The 17,840-nt window shown below is 44.5% G+C and overlaps 1 protein-coding gene across 4 annotated transcripts in view; it reads right to left on the reverse strand.

Annotated features, from left to right (window-relative positions):
* The window catches only part of PTDSS1 (phosphatidylserine synthase 1), a 64,896-nt gene that overhangs the window by 15,155 nt on the left and 31,901 nt on the right, over positions 1-17,840 (reverse strand). For all 4 annotated transcript variants that reach the window (XM_047088869.1, XM_047088870.1, XM_047088868.1 and 1 more), the window contains 4 exons: positions 15,650-15,801; positions 11,123-11,264; positions 9,101-9,213; positions 5,932-5,997 (listed from right to left, as the gene is read on the reverse strand). In XM_047088869.1, the coding sequence (XP_046944825.1) occupies positions 5,932-5,997; positions 9,101-9,213; positions 11,123-11,264; positions 15,650-15,801 (473 nt within the window). The remainder of the gene's footprint in view (positions 1-5,931; positions 5,998-9,100; positions 9,214-11,122; positions 11,265-15,649; positions 15,802-17,840) is intronic.

The raw sequence follows: 17,840 nt of genomic DNA on the forward strand, positions 1-17,840 counted from the left end.
TTGGTCCCCCTACCCATGGGAAGACCCAAAGATCACTCCCAGCATCAAATGTACAGATGACTCTAAACAACTGAACACCCCAAATCTGAACCAAAGCAGAAAATCTCCTTAATTTATCTTTCGAGAGTTTGGGACTCTTTTCCCCTAACCCCAACCAAACAATGTTTAGGAGTGGCTGGCCTGAATCTTTAAAGACCATCCCCAACCCATGCACCACCCCACCCCCCACCCCCCAACAAAGTACATGTGTGAGAAAGCATCATTCTAGCTGCAATACACGACAGGCTTTTAAAAGTGTAGGGCTGAGTGTCGCTAGAATCCTCAAGTCCGGGCTGTGAGCCCACACTAGATGGCAGCACAGTGCAAACTGGTGCCTGTGGAGGAGACTCAGAAAGAATATTTAGTTTAACTTTTGGCTGGGACTTCTTGAAGAACAGCAGATGCTCAGCCCAGAAAGTCAGTGTGCTTATCTGCTCTTAAGCCAGACTGAAATGTCACAGAGTTTCCTGTGAGAATTTGGGGTATTCAACTTGATCAACTCACCTTTCAAAAACACAGTAACTAGGGCCATGATTCTCAAACTTTTATGATCTGAGACCCACAGCAAGAAACACATTTTTTGTGAGCTAGTAGACACACACACACACACACACACACACCCCTGAAACAAAAGTTTTGCAAAACAATCTGTTCCTTTGACATTTTTTTGTATTCTATTTCACGTTAAGAAAATGCTGGCAGGACCCACTCAACTGACTTCACAATGACCTGAAGTTAAAGACCACAGAGCATTTCAGTCAGCAACTTTAGGGTTAGGATTTACTCATCTGTGCTGAGGAAATCTTATGTAAGCTGCTGTCCATGTGCGTGGACTTCTCAGTGAGAACGTGACCACTGAGCAAAGCAGGGTGGGGGGAAGTGAGGGGAAGGGGCATAGTTGAGTCACAGGGCAACACGGGTCGTGAGGGCCACACTAGGGCTTGGCTTTTAGTCTGAGGGAGGGTTTTGAGCAAAAAGTTTTTTCACATGATTCAATTTACATTTTAATTTGCTCATTCTGGCGGCAGGAACAGGGAGCCTTCTAATCTAGGGAGGGGACCCAGGGAGTAGCTGCAGAGTTGTGAGAAGCAGTGGGAACTGGGATACATTAAAGCCAGCAATCACATGGACCCTTTCACCACCAGTCATTGCCCCTCCGCCGTTATCCCTGGCCCCTGGAGGGAATCCCAATAAATATAGTCCTTAAGGAAGGCTAACATCACTTTTGTATAAGACCCAATGGCTGCCCCTTTAGGGCTGAGTCCAAAGGCTCAGGAGCACTGGGAGCCCATATTATTGAGCCTGTCACCTGCGAAAGCACAACCTCCTCACCGAGGGGGTTGGGGGCGCAAATTTAAATCTATCTGATCTTTACCAGACTGAACTAGGTGGCCAAACTGTGGTTTGGTGGAATTCAGTCGGGGCTGCTACTTTCTTAGATGCCTCCACCCATCCTTATCCTTAATTAGCAAGGTGAGGCGCTCCTGCCTGGGGACGAGGCTGGTCAGCTGACTGGGACCTTCTCAGCTTCCCAGCCCTGCGGAGCCTGCTCTTTCCAGACATGGTAGAAATAAAGATGACAGGAACGTGGGGTCCAGGGTAAGGAGCTCTTCAGTGAATGGGATAAGAATGTAAGCAGAGTCACTGCAGAAACTTGGGGCACAAAAGCACTAGGCTCCACATGTATAAACTGGGTGCCCGAGCCAACCCTGACAAGTGGAAAAAGTTTTCAGTTCGCCAATGCTTTTGGATTCTGAGGATGCCACGGCCTCCGTGCACCTCGCATATACTGCATATACTGCCCCATGGCTGTGCCAGAATACACTGCTGGGATGGCTCAGGGGGTGGGTGAGCCGCTCTGTCTGGCCAGGCAGGAGCTGACCCTCCAGCAGTGGAAACGAGACGTGCAAATCTGTGACACACCTACCGCACAGTCACACAGGCAGCCAGGAACCGCTCCTGCGGTTCAGGAGTCAGGCTCCGGTTCAGATTAGGGGGAGTAGATGCACCTTTGTAGAGACAGTCATAGATGGGCTAGGCTTTACCAGCTAGAAAAAAAAAAGGTTCAACCGTGTTCCATGGAACTTGCTGACTTCCCAAGAACCCCAGGGGCAGGGTGGGGTGGTTGGGGACAGGGGCAAAAGGGTCCTCACCTTGACAGTTCTGCTCAACTGTTTCTTTCTTTTAAAGTTTATTTATTTATTTTGAGGGGAGGGAGGGGACAGAGAGTGAGAATGTGAGCGAGGGAGGGGGAGAGAGAGAGGGGTGGAGAGAGAATCCCAAGCAGGCTCTGCACCATCAGTGCAGAGAGCCTGAGGTGGGACTCAAACCCACGAACCATGAGATCACGACCTGAGCCAAAATCAACAGTCAGACACTCAACTGACTAAGCCACCCAGGCTTAGTCAATTGTTTTGCTCTCTATTAGGATTTGGGGCAAGATGTCATTTGGGGAAAGGGATTCAACTGCTAAAAAAAACTTCTGTGCCTACCACTGAGGTTTGGGGCTAAGACTGGAAGGGTTTTTGAGGAAGGAAGCATGGGTGGCGGGATAAAGGAAGGACGGACTATCGATCGTGAGGAGGACAGGATGAAGGGGAAGACACGGGAAAAGGGAAACTAGAATGCTACCCCAGCAGTGTGAGCACGGAGGGCACGGCACAGAGGTGGGCAGATGGGGAGAGAAGGTGAGGAGGGCAGGAGGCTGTGAACAAAGGTCAACAGCAGGAAGGTGAGGGCTGTGCTGGGAAAAGGTCAGAGTGGGATGACACCTCCCACAGAAGTCTATTCCCCTCGCATGCACCCTCCTCCTGGAAGGACCCTATGCCTCACAGCTGTTGTCTATCCTTCCAGGGGTAGGGGAGCACAGGGGGAAAAACCTGGAAGAACAAGTACCATTGCAAGAAACTGTGGAAAGGAGTGATGTGGAATGGACAGCCTGCAGAGGAAACCGAGAAGGAACAGTTTCAAGATGGCAGATGCCGCGGGGAAGACAGGGGAGATGTGGGTAGAGGAAGGGCCTGCTGACTTGGGACTGACCTTGGCAAGAACAGTGCAGCAGAGCACTGGAGACCTGAGGCTTATCGTCAAAGGGGCACCAGTTGGGTTAGGACAACATGGAGCAAAGGACAGTTCTGAGAGTGAGGCGGACGTGGTCCTGGAGCCCCTGGGGAACAGTGGACTCTTACCCAACCCAGCCCCTGAAGGCCCCACCCAAGTACTTTCAGGGGAAGGAAAAGTGATTACTCACTCCTGCTATGGCCAAAGCGTGGACACCTTCCTTCAGGGCCATGCGATCAAAATCCTTTCTTTATAAATCAGGCTACTTCCCTCTTGTTCAGAAACAGTTATGATGAGGGCAGAGTGGGGAGAAAGACGAAGATAAATATGGTATAAAGTGCTCCCCTGGGGAATCTGTTCATATCGGTCTGGGCCTAACACCCCCACAGAGCTGGAGTAGTGTAATGGGACTTTCTAAAGACAGAAGAGGCCAGCTTTTACACACTACTGCTTTCTCCTTGGTGGGGTTCCCATTCCCTAGCTGGATGGAGTCCCATCTCTCCGCTGGGCACGGCAGGTTTGGGTATAAAAAGCTTAAAAGCTCAGTTTTATGGTACAACTGTGGGAGACCACATTGTAAGTCCGTATTTAGTTACATCACGAGTAATTAATACAAACCCTTTCAGGGTATAACATTTACAGAAGAGAAAAGTGCTCTCTTCAGGAGAAAAAGATGGAATGGTGGGTCAGACACCTCAGGGGGTCCTGTTTGCCCTTTCCCTTCCCCCGCCCACCTCCGCAAAGGCAAAAATTTGACTGTGGCTATGTGGGGCGCTCCTATTCCCCCCCCTCCACACCTTGCTAAATGAAGCCTGAAATTGCTCCAAAACTAGTGAAAAGGAGCTATAAAACAGCTACTAGGAGACGGGAAAAAGACAAAACGAGGGCAACAGGGACGGGGCAGAAGAGGGGAGGTGGTGGCCTCCAAGGGGCAAACCTGCAGAGAGAAGACAGCTCGGGCCCCGTGTTTCCCTGCCGCTGGCTGACGAGAGGTGGCTCTTGCGTGTGCTCACACCCCCAGGCGGATGGCTGTGTGAGGTTTATGGACAGGAATGTTCTTTCCGACATGGCCCGCTAGTTCTCAAGGTGTGTGTCCTGATACCACCATTCTGGGAGCTCGCGATTCTCGGACAGCATACTCAATAAGCCAAATGATGTCTCCTTTGCATTTTACTTTACTTGAGCCCTTTTCAACAACGTGTGACTTTCTGCAGCAGCGTTTTGTGCCGCTCCAGCCCCGTTTATCTTTGCCATTTCTCCCACCGCTAGGGATTGTATTTTTCGGCTGCCCGATTAGAAACCAACTTTGCTGCCACGCTGCCACTTTCTCTGATCAGCATCTCCTTTTCCTCAACAGGTAAAACAGAGACAAGTCATGTGGAGCATACGTGCACTCACAGCAGAATAAGGCTTTGGCAAGGACTTCTGAGTCTGAAGAGGAAACTAAGTGTGGAAAGAAGGCATAGGCAGTGGAGGAGGGCTCAGACGCTCTGTGGTGCGAGAACAACGCTTCCTGTCCTCCTTGGATGGGACAGTAAGGAGAGCCCGTCTACCTCCTTTTTGTGACTACAACAGTGCGGTCGCATGGCCTTTGCTCTGTATTTCAGAAATCTGGTAAACGTGTAAATTCTCTCTCCTGCTAGATTACTAAACAATGGAAAGCCAACCCACGTTATCACCCCATAAGCTACTCTGGGTATGAAAATCAGCTTACATCACAGAATGTATAAGAAATAAGGACAATGGCCCTTTGTGTTTTAGGTGGGAGGGGGAACCCTGCCTACATCTTTAACTTGAGCAAGCCCTCAGAATCTGAAATGAGAGCTGACACACACCCACACAGGAAAATGTTTAGAAAGAGTAACATAGAAAGGTTAAGGACAGTGATCCCTGATGGGCTAACTTCTTTGGATGATCTTTAGTTTCTTCTTTTGCCACTTGTTCTAATCTAAACATATGAATTACCTTCTCACTGGGAAAAAAAAAAAGTTACTCTGCTTAAAAATCTGCTGAAAGTAGTAACTTCTTGCCTACTATGGGTATTCATTTTTACGTTGTCACACTCAATTTAGAACCTAAATTAGGTCTTGAGTCTAAGCTACCTCAGGGACTTAACTTCACACAGATGTGCTACACAACTACAGAACCTCGGCTGCTAAATGGAATGGTAAATTGTTGGCCGAATTTAAGCAAAAGAACCACTTACCTGAGACACTGAAGATGGCCTCACATTTAACACTGCAGGGTTAGACTAGTTAGCCTATGGTCTCTTTCAAATCATTTAAATAATAATACTTTAAGATAGCATTTGTATCTGTAACAAGACAATAAATTGTGACTGTGTGGCTGTATGTTAGTTCTCCTTGGAACAATAAAATTATACCTTGGTAGGCAGCAAGCAGCTGTTTTGAGCAGGCTTTTTGATGTAAAAGTAACATAAAGCATCACTAAGCCTATCATGAAATGATGTCCCAAACTTGTCACCAAATTTGGAGGGAATTCGAACAATCCATTGTCTATCTAATTTATTTCATAAAATAAGGTCTCTGAGTTCCATGCAGCAAATATCTTTTGATTTCCTTTCTTTTTGTAAAAAAAAAAAAAAAAAAAAAAAAAAAGTTTGTCCTCTTTCTATAATTTGCCAATTAACTACAATATTCTAAACTTAAATCAGAAAAAAGAATGTTAAAAATGAAAAGACATGTAACAAAACAATAGCAAGCCTTCATAGGAAGATTGTACTGAAAGGCACTTAATACAGGGTCAAGAAATAACCAAGGAAATTTAGAGGCTTAAGTGGTTTTTAAGCCTCCACAATAGTAGATTACTCACCCAAACACCCAGCACTGTGTTCCTACGCGTTTGCACTGTGTGTCAGTGAGGTAAGCATAGTACTGCCTGAAAGAACAAAGATGGAATTCAATGAAAGCTTCTGGAAGATCAATGGGTCAGCATAAAATTAAATCACTTTGACAGGATAAATATAAAAGATGTTCCGCCTTGTTCTACATACTCCGGCTAAGTGGTCTACTTCTAGTCAAGGAATGAGAAGCCAGTGGCTGCTGGAACATTCCTATAAAAGGTGAAGAGTTCGGGCTGGGTTGGAGTGGAGAGAGCATGGCTTAAAGAGCTGAGTATTCACAAAGGCAGTTTTGATTCAGGGACAGAATGGGTGCTTCAGTCTCTCTGCAGGGAAGTGATTCCAGAGGGTCACCTACACTGTCATGAATTGTCTCCTCTGGCACTCTCCAGGACAAAGGTTGCCGATTGTAACCGGGCAGGGCAGACACACACTTTTGGCTCTCAGAAACTGGAATGGGATCCCGCATGCAGGTCACTGTTCACTCAATACCATGACTTTGAATGTTACTGATGAGCTCAGAAAAATGAGGCAATGATATGGAGTTGAAAAGCTTAGAGCAGCACTGTCCTACGTAAACATAATACAAGCCACAAATGCAGTTTCAAATCTTCCGGCCGCCATGTTAAAGCAAAAAGAAACAAGATAATAGATGTTTTAGTAACATGTTATTTAACCCAGTGTATTGAAAACAACTATAATGAAGTATTTTACAAGGTTTCTGCACTAAGTTTTTGCACAAAATCCAGTGTGTATTTAACATGTACAACATTTCAACACAGACTGGCCACACTTCCTGTGCTCAGCCGCCACACATGGTAGGGTAAGTGGCTGTTAGGACAGTGCACGTTTAGACCCTCATGACCACCCCCAAAACCCAATTCGTCCCTTCAGAAGTAGCATCTGAAGCAGGAGCTCATCATCTTTTTGGAGGTCACAGACTTTTTTGAGGATTTAATGAAACCTATAATAAGGGGCACAAACACACAAAATGTTGCATTAAGTTGCAGGGGACTCATGGATACTTGAAGGTCATCCACAAACTATCATCTCTTCACTCCAAAGGCCTGAGTGAAGAATTCTAGTCATGAAGAATTCAGGTCTACCTCTCACTTCACATTTTCATGGCCTAGTATGTTTTTACCACTTCAGCTTCTCTCCCCTCCAACTGTGGCCATCCCTTTACACTGTACTTGATATTATCAGAGTAAGAGAAGGTTCAGTCAAGCTTCTTCGCAAAGCAGGAGAGTCGAATCAAGAGGGAAGGAAATGGAGATGTGGTCCGTATGATTTATTTATCTGAAAGCCTGTAAGCTTTCTCTCCTTTTAGGGACTGCCATTTGCTACCTGGGGTAGCCGTGTTAGAACCCATTAGAACACTTCCATCTTCCCAAGTAGCTTGCCAAAGCATCTTCTTACATAGGAAATGCCTCAAGTTGGTATGAGAGCACAGAAAAGGGGCTGACTTTTAAACAAAAAAGAAATCATGTAGAAATCCACAGTGTTGGGCAGAAATTTTAAGGAGCTCTCAAAAACTTAAAACACTGAGGGGCGCCTGGGTGGCTCAGTCGGTTAAGCAGCCGACTTCAGCTCAGGTCATGATCTCGCAGTCCGTGAGTTCGAGCCCCGCATCGGGCTCTGTGCTGACAGCTCGGAGCCCGGAGCCTGTTTCAGATTCTGTGTCTCCCTCTCTCTCTGACCCTCCCCCGTTCATGCTCTGTCTCTCTGTGTCTCAAAAATAAATAAACATTAAAAAAATATATATAAAAAAATAATAATAATAAAATAAAATAAAATAAAATAAAACAAAACAAAACACTGGACATGTAGCCTCTGGTTTTTGTTTTGAAATGTTTAGCAATATTGAAATTTCATGATAAATCAGATGTGATTTGTGATTCTGTTTTATATATAAGCGATTTCTTTCCCCACTTACTGACTTTGTTGATCACTCCTAAATTAATGAAAAAGCTGCTGCTAATCTTTCTTGAAAATAACTGTGAGCCTCAAATTAAATTAAATTTTAAATGAGAAAGGGAGGCTCCAATCCACCAAGGGAAAATAGCATTTACGAGAAAACCACTTCAACAGACCATTGGTCTGTAACGTGTCAAAACTCTGCCTGCCTACCAACTAGTGGGTTTCCGGTTTGGTCCTTAAAGAAAACAAGAGATGGAATTTTAGGTCTTAACTTCCCAGGACTCAGCTCTATCTTATTTGGTTTGTTCAATCCGGGATCTGCGCCACAGGAGGAGGGAGGCAAGGGGAGGAGATATATATAGATACAGATGGTTATCTATATCTATCTGTTTCCTCTTTGTAATAATTAATGAAGACAGAAGGGTTTGACCAAGGAGAATACCGACTCTTCTTGGCAAGTGAGGCCCTCTGCTTGTGTGGTTTGCATGCACATTGAAACTGATGAATTAAGTTATTCTACAGCTACAGCTTCTGAAGCTAACTCTTGTAGCTGCTTAGTATCTATTTGTATCTTTGTAACTTTGCAGATACCTCTGGTGTTGTTAGTGAATCAATGGCGGTGCTTCACATGAATTGTCAAACCCCAATGCTGTTAGTTCTAGAGAGGAGGAATGAAACAAATGACTGTTGGTCTCTGATGTGCACTGGGATCAGTCTGCATGAGCGACAGTCACCAAATCACACCTCACCTCTGGGGCCCTACCCAGGTCAGAAGCATAACAGCATGAATATCTAAGCTTATCTCACTTGTCCTGGAAGATGACAGGAAGGATGCTGATAAAAGGAAAGTAACTGGCTCTAAAATAGCATCATTTATGACTTCAGATCCAACATTAAAACTTCTGTATTTTTCGATCACCTCATTAAAAACAAAAAAAAAGTCAGCACCACTGCTACTCATTTTTTTTTTTAAAGGATGTTAAAGGGGGGAAAAAGAACAGCAGTGAAAGATTATTAAAAAGGTTTGAAGATAATGGTGTGTGTAGTGTTCTCACTTCATGTTACTGAGGTCTGAGAGCAAAACATTTTCTTCATATTCAGATGTATAATTCTTTAATATTTTCCTGGAAAATCTAACATATGTGACTTTCCTTATGCTGAACAGGAGAATGCACAGCAAGTTAATGCGCTCAAATGACAGTCAGGCTTGTATAGAATTACCTCACTGTGGGAGCCGTGATGCCACCAATAAAGAGAATTCTACACCAACTTAATGGATGACTGGCTTGGAACACAAAGATATGTTTCAAGAAGAAGGTATTCAACTCAGTTAGCTGAAAAAGAAGGATGCATTAGTCAACCTGATACTGCATGCTAAGTCATAACAACAAATTCCTTGTTATGGACATTCTAAAAAATAATTAGTATGTTTAAAGCATTTTCAGAAAATTTATGGGGTCCTCCAAGTTGCTACTGGAACGGCTGTATTTAAATTAAGTAACAGCCAGTACAATATGGGCACCAACCAGCTGGGGGATCACGGGTGCTGGCATAGGGAAGGGGTATATGGTGGAATCAGCTATTTGTCAGGTTTCCTGGTGCGTGGCTCTCATTTGGGTCACCTGTGTGATCTGCTGGGATAGTTGGGAGACAGATGTTCTGAGAACAGCAGAAATCATGAAAACAAATATACACCATGGAACACCTCTGCAGCCTTACAGAAATCAGGCCAGATCTAAAAGAAGTCTCACTGTAGGAAAGTGAGCTCTTTGATAACCAAAAGAAGCTTGAGATACGTCAACGAGAAATGACTGGGAACCTATCTAGCACACGCCTTGATCAAAGGCAGCTCTTAAAAGTGGGTGCCAAGGGTCAGTTCAAGTTTCACCTATGGCCAGTGGTACTTTCCCTGAGGTTAGCATCCTGGTGCAGCTCATCACACGAAGAACCCGTGGCAGCACAGGAGAGACCAGCCAGGATGTGGTCTGTGCTGAGCTCATCTCCTGCATTTCCCCTCCAGATTCAGCAAGGAGCAGAGATTAGGAAAGGAGAACGCACGGACCAGCAGGTTCATTTCAGTGACGTGAGACATGTGTCTTTTCCCACAGCATTGATTTCAAGGATATAAAATTTAAAAAATGGTCCACTAATTAATGCCACACATGGAAAGCTGGTCCCAGCTCAGTGAGTGTGAGAAGTGTGCTCCGTGTAATGCTGCCATTCTAGGAGCACACCCGGTCTCTCCTGGACCAATCCAACCTCCTCCTCAGTTCGCATACTAATGGAACACCTACACCTTCCCAGACATCGCTCTGATAAGGAAAAACTTAGTCCCTACCCATTTAAACTCCCATTTTCATCAGACTGACTTCCCCAAACCATGGTGACTACTTATTCACATCCACTTCTGAATCCATGAACTCCACCTGCTGAGATGAGCAATATTATTCTCCACATGTGGACAAGGATAATTGTCTTAAAGGTGACTCACGCTCATTTTTTATGTTGGGAGCATTTCGTGCCTGTGTTCAAAATATAATTTCTCATGATTCTGAAACACCCGTCAAGCAAAAGCTGGTCTCCCAAAGTTGTAAAATGATTAACTTGGGCACAGGAGGATCAACACAAAAGGCTGTCTCTAGAAAACAGAGATGTTTAGTAATCTTTTTCCAAGACCCTTGGCTGCCTGAATCACGTAGTGGGCTGCTTGGAAGGAGACCTTCTCTCCACTGACAACACGTTCTTGGAGGACCCAGGGCCCCACACATAGTAGAGCCTTCTTTACTAAGCTCTCTACAAATTACCTGAGGTGGTAACAGCTGCGGCCCAATTTTAAAAAGTAAACGTTAAACTTAGAATATAAGAAAAACCCTTTGCATTTGTTCCTTTGGTCCTGAAAATGATCCCTCTGAAAATCTATCCGATGCCTAACAACTTGGGTAACAGATGCTGTGACCAAAAGCTTCTTTTGGGGAACTGTAAGCATTTTCTAACTTCCAACTCCAAGAAAGATATTTGAAAATGTCTTTACGATGAAGCAAGGCCTTGGGCATAATAACACTGCTCTGTTTAATTATTTTTTGTATGTAAGCTGCAGGATTTTCTATCTTCTGAACCACCCAGCTGGTAAGCAGTGTCAACTAATGTTAACTCTAAATTCCTGAATGGTTTTTATTTTGCTTTTGCTTTTCTTTTGTTCCCCGCCCTCCCCCCGCCCCCGTTTCTGGGCATCTGAAAAAATACCTGCCAGATGATCATGAAAAGGTATATTCCAGCCACTCTCTGAAATGAAGATTTGGGGTCAAACCATCGAACGTAGGTCCAACTAGCAGGAGTAAACTGGAGCACGGCTCTTTTGATTTTACCAGTGGTGGTGTGGATGTCTCTGTAAGAAGAGAATGGCTCCAGTGAAAATCCAAAGAGATAAGGAAGGGGAAGAAGAGAAACAAACCAAAAAAAACTGCACTGACAATCTTACAACAAATGCTCAAGACAAAAAGATTCCTTTCTGGGTGAACCATCTCCCCAACAATGATCTCTCTATTTATATGGAGTGCGGAGAGATGTATCCTCGATAGGAAATTTCAGTGATGACAGGCACAGGGCAGGGGTCAGGTCACTAAAGAGCCAGGAGAGGCCTTAACTTGTGAACAGGTGACAAAAGAAGCTGAGGCATAGTAACAGCCCCCTGGAACCAGGCCAGTGAGAATGAGGACACCCACAAGGACATGATCCCACCCACTCTATATTTCCCAAGGCAGGGCATTTTTTTTGTTTGTTTTTTTAACGTTTATTTATTTTTTGAGAGAGAGAGAGAGAGAGAGAGAGAGAGAGAGAGACAGAGCACAAACAGGAGAGGAGCAGAAGGAGAGGGAGACACAGAGGGAGGCTCCAGGCTCTGAGCTATCAGCACAGAGATCAACACAGGGCTTGAACCCATGAACCGTGAGCTGAAGTCGGATGCTTTACAGACTGAGCCACCCGGGGACCCTCCCAAGCCAGGGCATTTTAGTTAAACAGAGAGGTCACCCACACCATTTCTTCGTCCTATTTCTTCCTAAGATAAATGAACAGTTTGGGATGACAAACAGCAATTTCTAAGCCTCCTTCATTTTAATCCTACAAAATCACTCAGTTAAAAACTTCACACTCCCATGACAGGAACACAGATTCCTACGTGTTACACGTGAGAACAGTCAGGCTCAGGGCACCTGCCAGAGGAAAGCTCCCGTCATGAGCACCACAGTTGGCTGTGTATTCTAGCTTCCCCTGCTAGACCAGGAGCCGAAATCCAAGGTAAATAGCATTTAGTAACTGGTAAAGATTCTTTATTTCGACAAAGATTTTTATCAAGTGCCTTTATGTCTTGGACATTGTGCTAAGTGCTGAAGGCACAAGAGCGAACAAGTCAGGTCTTTTATTTTTGCGGCAGAGGAGGATCCACTCGCCTACCCATCAACAGGCACGTACTGAGAAAATCTTGCAGCAAAAAGATATGAGGCACAAGAGCGACAAAAAATAGAGATTCTCCAAAAAGAAACAAGAACTATGAAGGACCTGTATTTAAAAGAAAACAATAGCAAACTATATGGTAAGAGGTAGAGGAATATGGGAATAAATAGGAGGACAGAGCGTGATCAAGTATTGGAATACTTACTACAGATCTCTGTTACCTTATGATGGGTTTCGCCTGGACAAGCCCATCATAAATTGGAAATATCATAAGATGAAAATGTATTTAATACACCTAACCGACCAAACACCATAGCTTAGTCTAGCTCACCTTACGCTTGTTCTGAACACTTACCTTTGTCTACAGGTGGGCAAAATCCTTTAACACACAGCCTATTTTATAATAGAGTGTTGACTACCTCATGTAATTTGTGGAATACAGTACTGAAAGCGAAAAACAGTGGGTGTCTGGGTGCAGAATGGCTGTGAGTGCATCAGTGGTTGACCCTCACCATCGCCTGACTGACTGTGAGCCGCGGCTCTCCCCTGCCCAGCACCACAAGAGAGGATCCTACCCTACACACGTCACCAGCCTGAGAAAAGATCCAAATTCAAGATCCAAAGTATGATTTCTGATGAATGTGTACCACTTTCATACCACTGTAAAGTCAAAAAATCATTAAGTCAAACCATTGTAAGTCAGAATTGTCTGTACAGCCAACAGGTTAATTCAGCTTTATATTCATTTGTATATTTGACGTCACTTAAAAGAAAAAAGCACCAATGGGATTTCTGCTTTTTAGTTGGGCTTGTGTTTTGGGAACCTGACAAAACAACTCTCAAGTTGAGTCTAAAGCATAAATATATGAAAATAGGGAAGCATTATGGCAGTGTGTAAAGAGCCAGACAACCTGAGATAAATTCACACTCAGCAGCTTGCTAGCTGTGTGTCCTTAGGCAAAGTACTGAACCTAGTTCTTACTGTCACCATCCCTAGAATGAAGAGAAAAGGAGTGTCAACCCCTAGGACTGATGTAAGGCTAAAATGAGATACTGCTTATAAAGCTGACTTACAGGGGCGCCTGGGTGGCGCAGTCGGTTAAGCGTCTGACTTCAGCCAGGTCACGATCTCGCGGTCCGTGAGTTCGAGCCCCGCGTCGGGCTCTGGGCTGATGGCTCAGAGCCTGGAGCCTGTTTCCGATTCTGTGTCTCCCTCTCTCTCTGCCCCTCCCCCGTTCATGCTCTGTCTGTCTCTGTCCCAAAAATAAATAAACGTTGAAAAAAAAAAAAAATTAAAAAAAAAAAATAATAAAGCTGACTTACAGCAACATCTAGCACAGCTCCAGCTTTTGTTCCATTATCTACTGTCTTAAATATATTAAAAGTGTGCTTTCAAGTCAGCACCCAGAGAAAGGATGATTTAAAGAGGAATAGGGAACACGGCTTAATCAATTGCAAAAAACATTTTGAAATCTCTCCCTCATACCATCTAGCACATTAAATGTGAGAGAGACTAACTAAGTTACTCATAATAAAAGACCAAACCATTAAAGAAATTAAAACCATTAAAGAACCGGAAGAAAATACAGGTTAACATTTACCTAAACAAAAAGATGAAAAGCTTTTAAAGTTTAAATGGAGTACCTACCATAAAGAAAATTACAAGTGGATGACAAAACAGAAAATAAAGTCACATTTATGACAAAGTGTTAATGTCCTTAACCTATAAAAAGCACTAATAAGAGGAGGGAAAATACAATAGAAACGGACTAGAAATTCAGTATCACATATGTGATAACATTAAAAAAGGCTTAAAAGTAAAATTCAAAGAAATAGTGAAATAGACACATATATACATTAGTGAATGAGGGTGAGAATATAAATTAGAGTACTACACTTTTAGGAATTTATTTATAGAGGCACCCTGGTGGTTCAGTGGGTTAAACATCCAACTCTTGATTTTAGCTCTGGTCTCAGGTCATGATCTGATGGTTTGTGAGATTGAGCCCTGTGTCGGGCTCTGCGCTGAGACATTTTCTTTGTGACTTATGCTCATTTTCCCTTATTTGTTTTTTTAAAATTTTTTAATGTTTACTTATTTTTGAGACAGAGAGAGACAGCGAGAGAGAGAGAGAGAGAGGGAAGGAGGGAGAGCATGAGACGGGGTGGGCAGAGAGAGAGGGAGACACAGAATCCGAAGCAGGCTCCAGGCTCTGAGCTGTCAGCACAGAGCCCAACATGGGGCTCTAACTCACCAACTGTTGACATCATGACCTGAGCTTAAGTTAGATGCTTAACCAACTGAGCCACCCAAGTGCCCCTCATTTAACAAAAAAAAGTTATTTATAGAGAAAAAAAGATCTACAAAGATACATGTTCAAGAATGTTCACTCTAGCTTTCCTTCATAAAACTGAAAACTCTGAAACACATCCAAATGACCACAAAAGGGAGCTGGTTAAATACCTCATGATTTATCCATATGTTGGGATATAAAGAAGCCCTTTGAAATCATGTTTTAGAATATATAATGATGTGGGAAAATGTTCATATTTTGTTTGATAAATAAATGAAGGTGCAAACACAATAAAGACAACTACTTTCATAATCCCACTGCTGTTCTTTTCCTCCTTTTCAATGGCACAGTTCCTGTTTCAGTCAAATTGAGAGAGCTCAGGGAGGCAGGAATGATAGAAGTGGGTGCTGTCCCCCCTGGAGGCACAGTGGAGGGACGCGCAACTTGCATCAGAAAGTCAGAGACAGCTACCTGAAGAGGTGTCAAGGTAGTCGAGGTAGGAAAGGAGAGGACCTGTCAGCCTGGCACACGGGGACATGGGTCAAACCTAGGTATAGAGGAGCATGTGCTCAGAACCTTGGGAGCCCCAGGGGGCATGGAGGGAATGACTGGACCTGCCCAGCCCACAATGTGCACTTTGTCCCAAAGACCAGGAGGAGCCATCACAGGAGAATGACATGATGAATCTGACACGCTTAAAAAGATCCCTCAAGCAGCGGGGTGAGGTGGTTTGCAGGGGGTAACCAGGGAACAGGGGACTAACTAATCCAGTGAGGGCAGTATGCATGCAGGCTGAGGCAGGAGAATGAAAACAAAATGGATGTGAGAGAAATGAAATCATAAATGGTTTAGCATCATCTGGGTGAATGCCTGCAACACGGTCTATAATCATTCATGCGTTTCAACTACTAATGTGTCATTTACGTCTTATCGTCAAAGACCATACTGAAGGTGCTTGCTACTAAAGCAGCTTAGTCCTCGTTGTGCAAGGCTGTGACTAATGTCCAGAGGGGAGGTGACTCACTTGAAGCTGGCCCAGTGGTAGGTCCTCATCTCTAAAAAGCGGCAAACGACCATGCCCAACCAGATGCCACCGCCGTTGCACAGCAGGATGTCCAGGATGACTTGGTCCCACCAGCACTCAGCGAAATTGGGCAGAAGGTGCATGAAGAAGAGCTGAGACACACGAGACCACGGTTTTAAAAACAAAACTGCAGAAAGATATACTTCCCTTTAATACATTCTTTTAGGAGAAGTCGTTGACGTTACAGGTTTTCCCAATGTATGAAACACATAAATCAAAACAAGGCCTGTAATTGGGTTTGTTTTTTATGCTGTGGTAAGTTTATACATTTTATGAATCCAAACAGTTCTTCTCTTGACATACGGCTTTAAAGACAAGGTAACCCCTCCTGAAAAATACTACTGACGAATTACCTTGGCTAACGACAGCGAGACAAGGATCTAAGAAAGGAAAGGGAGAAAAGTCTTCATACCTGCCAACAGATCACTGGCATAGTCCTCAAAATTAGCAGCTTGAGAGTTCAAGCTGTGTGTTTTAGAACTATCCTATAGATATCTAGGTAAAACAGCAAGGAAGCTATAAAAGGAGAAAGGTTAGGTTTTGATGACATGAGGTGGGAAACGGAGAGCTTAACAGGAAACCCTATGACAACTGATTCACAATCATCATCTTATTAAGTGCTTATGATGTGCAAGGGGTGAGGCAAAATAAAGTCACGGTTCTCGATCCCAAGGGCAGGACGGAGTCAGATGTTTATGCAGAACCACAAAATAAGGTAGGCTGTGGCAAATGTTACCATGGCGACATAAATGGAGCACGGTGAGGACAAAAGAGAGATTCATTGTGACAGACGGCAACTGGGGCAAGACCTATTGGGACAGAGGTCGTTAAGGACAGGGATGACTGGTTTCAAGATGGAGATGAAGACTGAGGGCATTCCAGAAACAGCAGGATCAAGGGTGGAATAAAAATCTCTTATGGAAATCCTTTGGTCCAAAACAAACAGCCTATCAGCTGCGTCCAGAGCAGCACATGTTGCTGTGTGAAGGCCCATTTCTAGAAGGTCTGAAATGACAAAGACGGTACCTGGAAATCCTCTGGAAAGAGGCAACCCCATAATCACAAACCTCTGAAGTAACACAATAAATACTACAAAATAAAACTGTTCACAAAAGCATTTTGTAGACTGTAAGACAAGGCACATATATGGAGTTTGCCTTCTTAATGTGCCTGCTGCCAAGAAGACCCAGCACAGCTACTGCATGTGAAGGCTTGCAGTTGCGTTCCTCCCTCAGGTGAGCCAGGCGCAACCCGACCCCCGAAGTGTATTCTCTGGTCCCCAGCCGTGAGATGCGGCATTAACTGTGGTGTGTACAAGGGGAAGAGAGAAACTTCAACAGAAATTGATAACACATATTTGCTGAAACAAGACTATGCAGGGAGGTGGGGTGTGGAGGACATGCTTCAGCCTGAAGAGCTTTCCTGGAAAGGACCAGATTCTGGGGGTGAGATGGGCTGTCCAGATGAATGCCTGGAACTCACAGAGGGGAACGTGGTAGGGCAGCAAGAACATGGGCTGCACATCTTAGCAGGAGCACATCTGGAACCCAATCCTGGCTCACCTAACGAAGCAAGGTGCTGGGCTCCGGTTCCCTCATCTGTCCAGAACTGAGCAGGAGGAACTGGAGAGGGCTGGACTCATTCACTCATGAGTAATTTGGGGAGAACCTACCACTTGTGGGGCAGAGTATCTGGGACTATGCAGATATGGGCCCTGCCCTCTTGAGGCTGAACACTTAGCCGAAAAGAGACACTATAAGTACCTATAATATGATGGGCATTTCAAAGGAGAAGGCCCAGGTACTCTCTTTCCAGGTGTATAAACATGGAGCACAGGGGGAGCAGGGAGAAGAGGGACCAGCCTGCCAGTGGGCTCTGGGATAGAAAAGACACGGACTCTTTGACAAGAAGAAAGCAAAGATGGCTGGAGCAAGATGGCAGGGTGGAGAGGGTCGCAAGCAGGTGGGCTGGGGCCAGTTAACATCACGCCTCAAAGGCTGGTCCAGAAGTTTGGATTTTGTCTTAAAAGCAATGGACAAAACCACAGTTTTAAGCTGGGGAAGGACGCAACTGGATCGAGGTGTGAAAAAGATCACTTTGGCAAAAGACAGTGAAGGGAGGAAGCAAGTAG

This window comes from Lynx rufus, unplaced genomic scaffold (genome assembly GCF_022079265.1).
Source record: "Lynx rufus isolate CCGP_SWC_20201006 ecotype Redwood Valley unplaced genomic scaffold, mLynRuf1.p SCAF_26, whole genome shotgun sequence".
Lineage (NCBI taxonomy): Eukaryota > Metazoa > Chordata > Mammalia > Carnivora > Felidae > Lynx > Lynx rufus.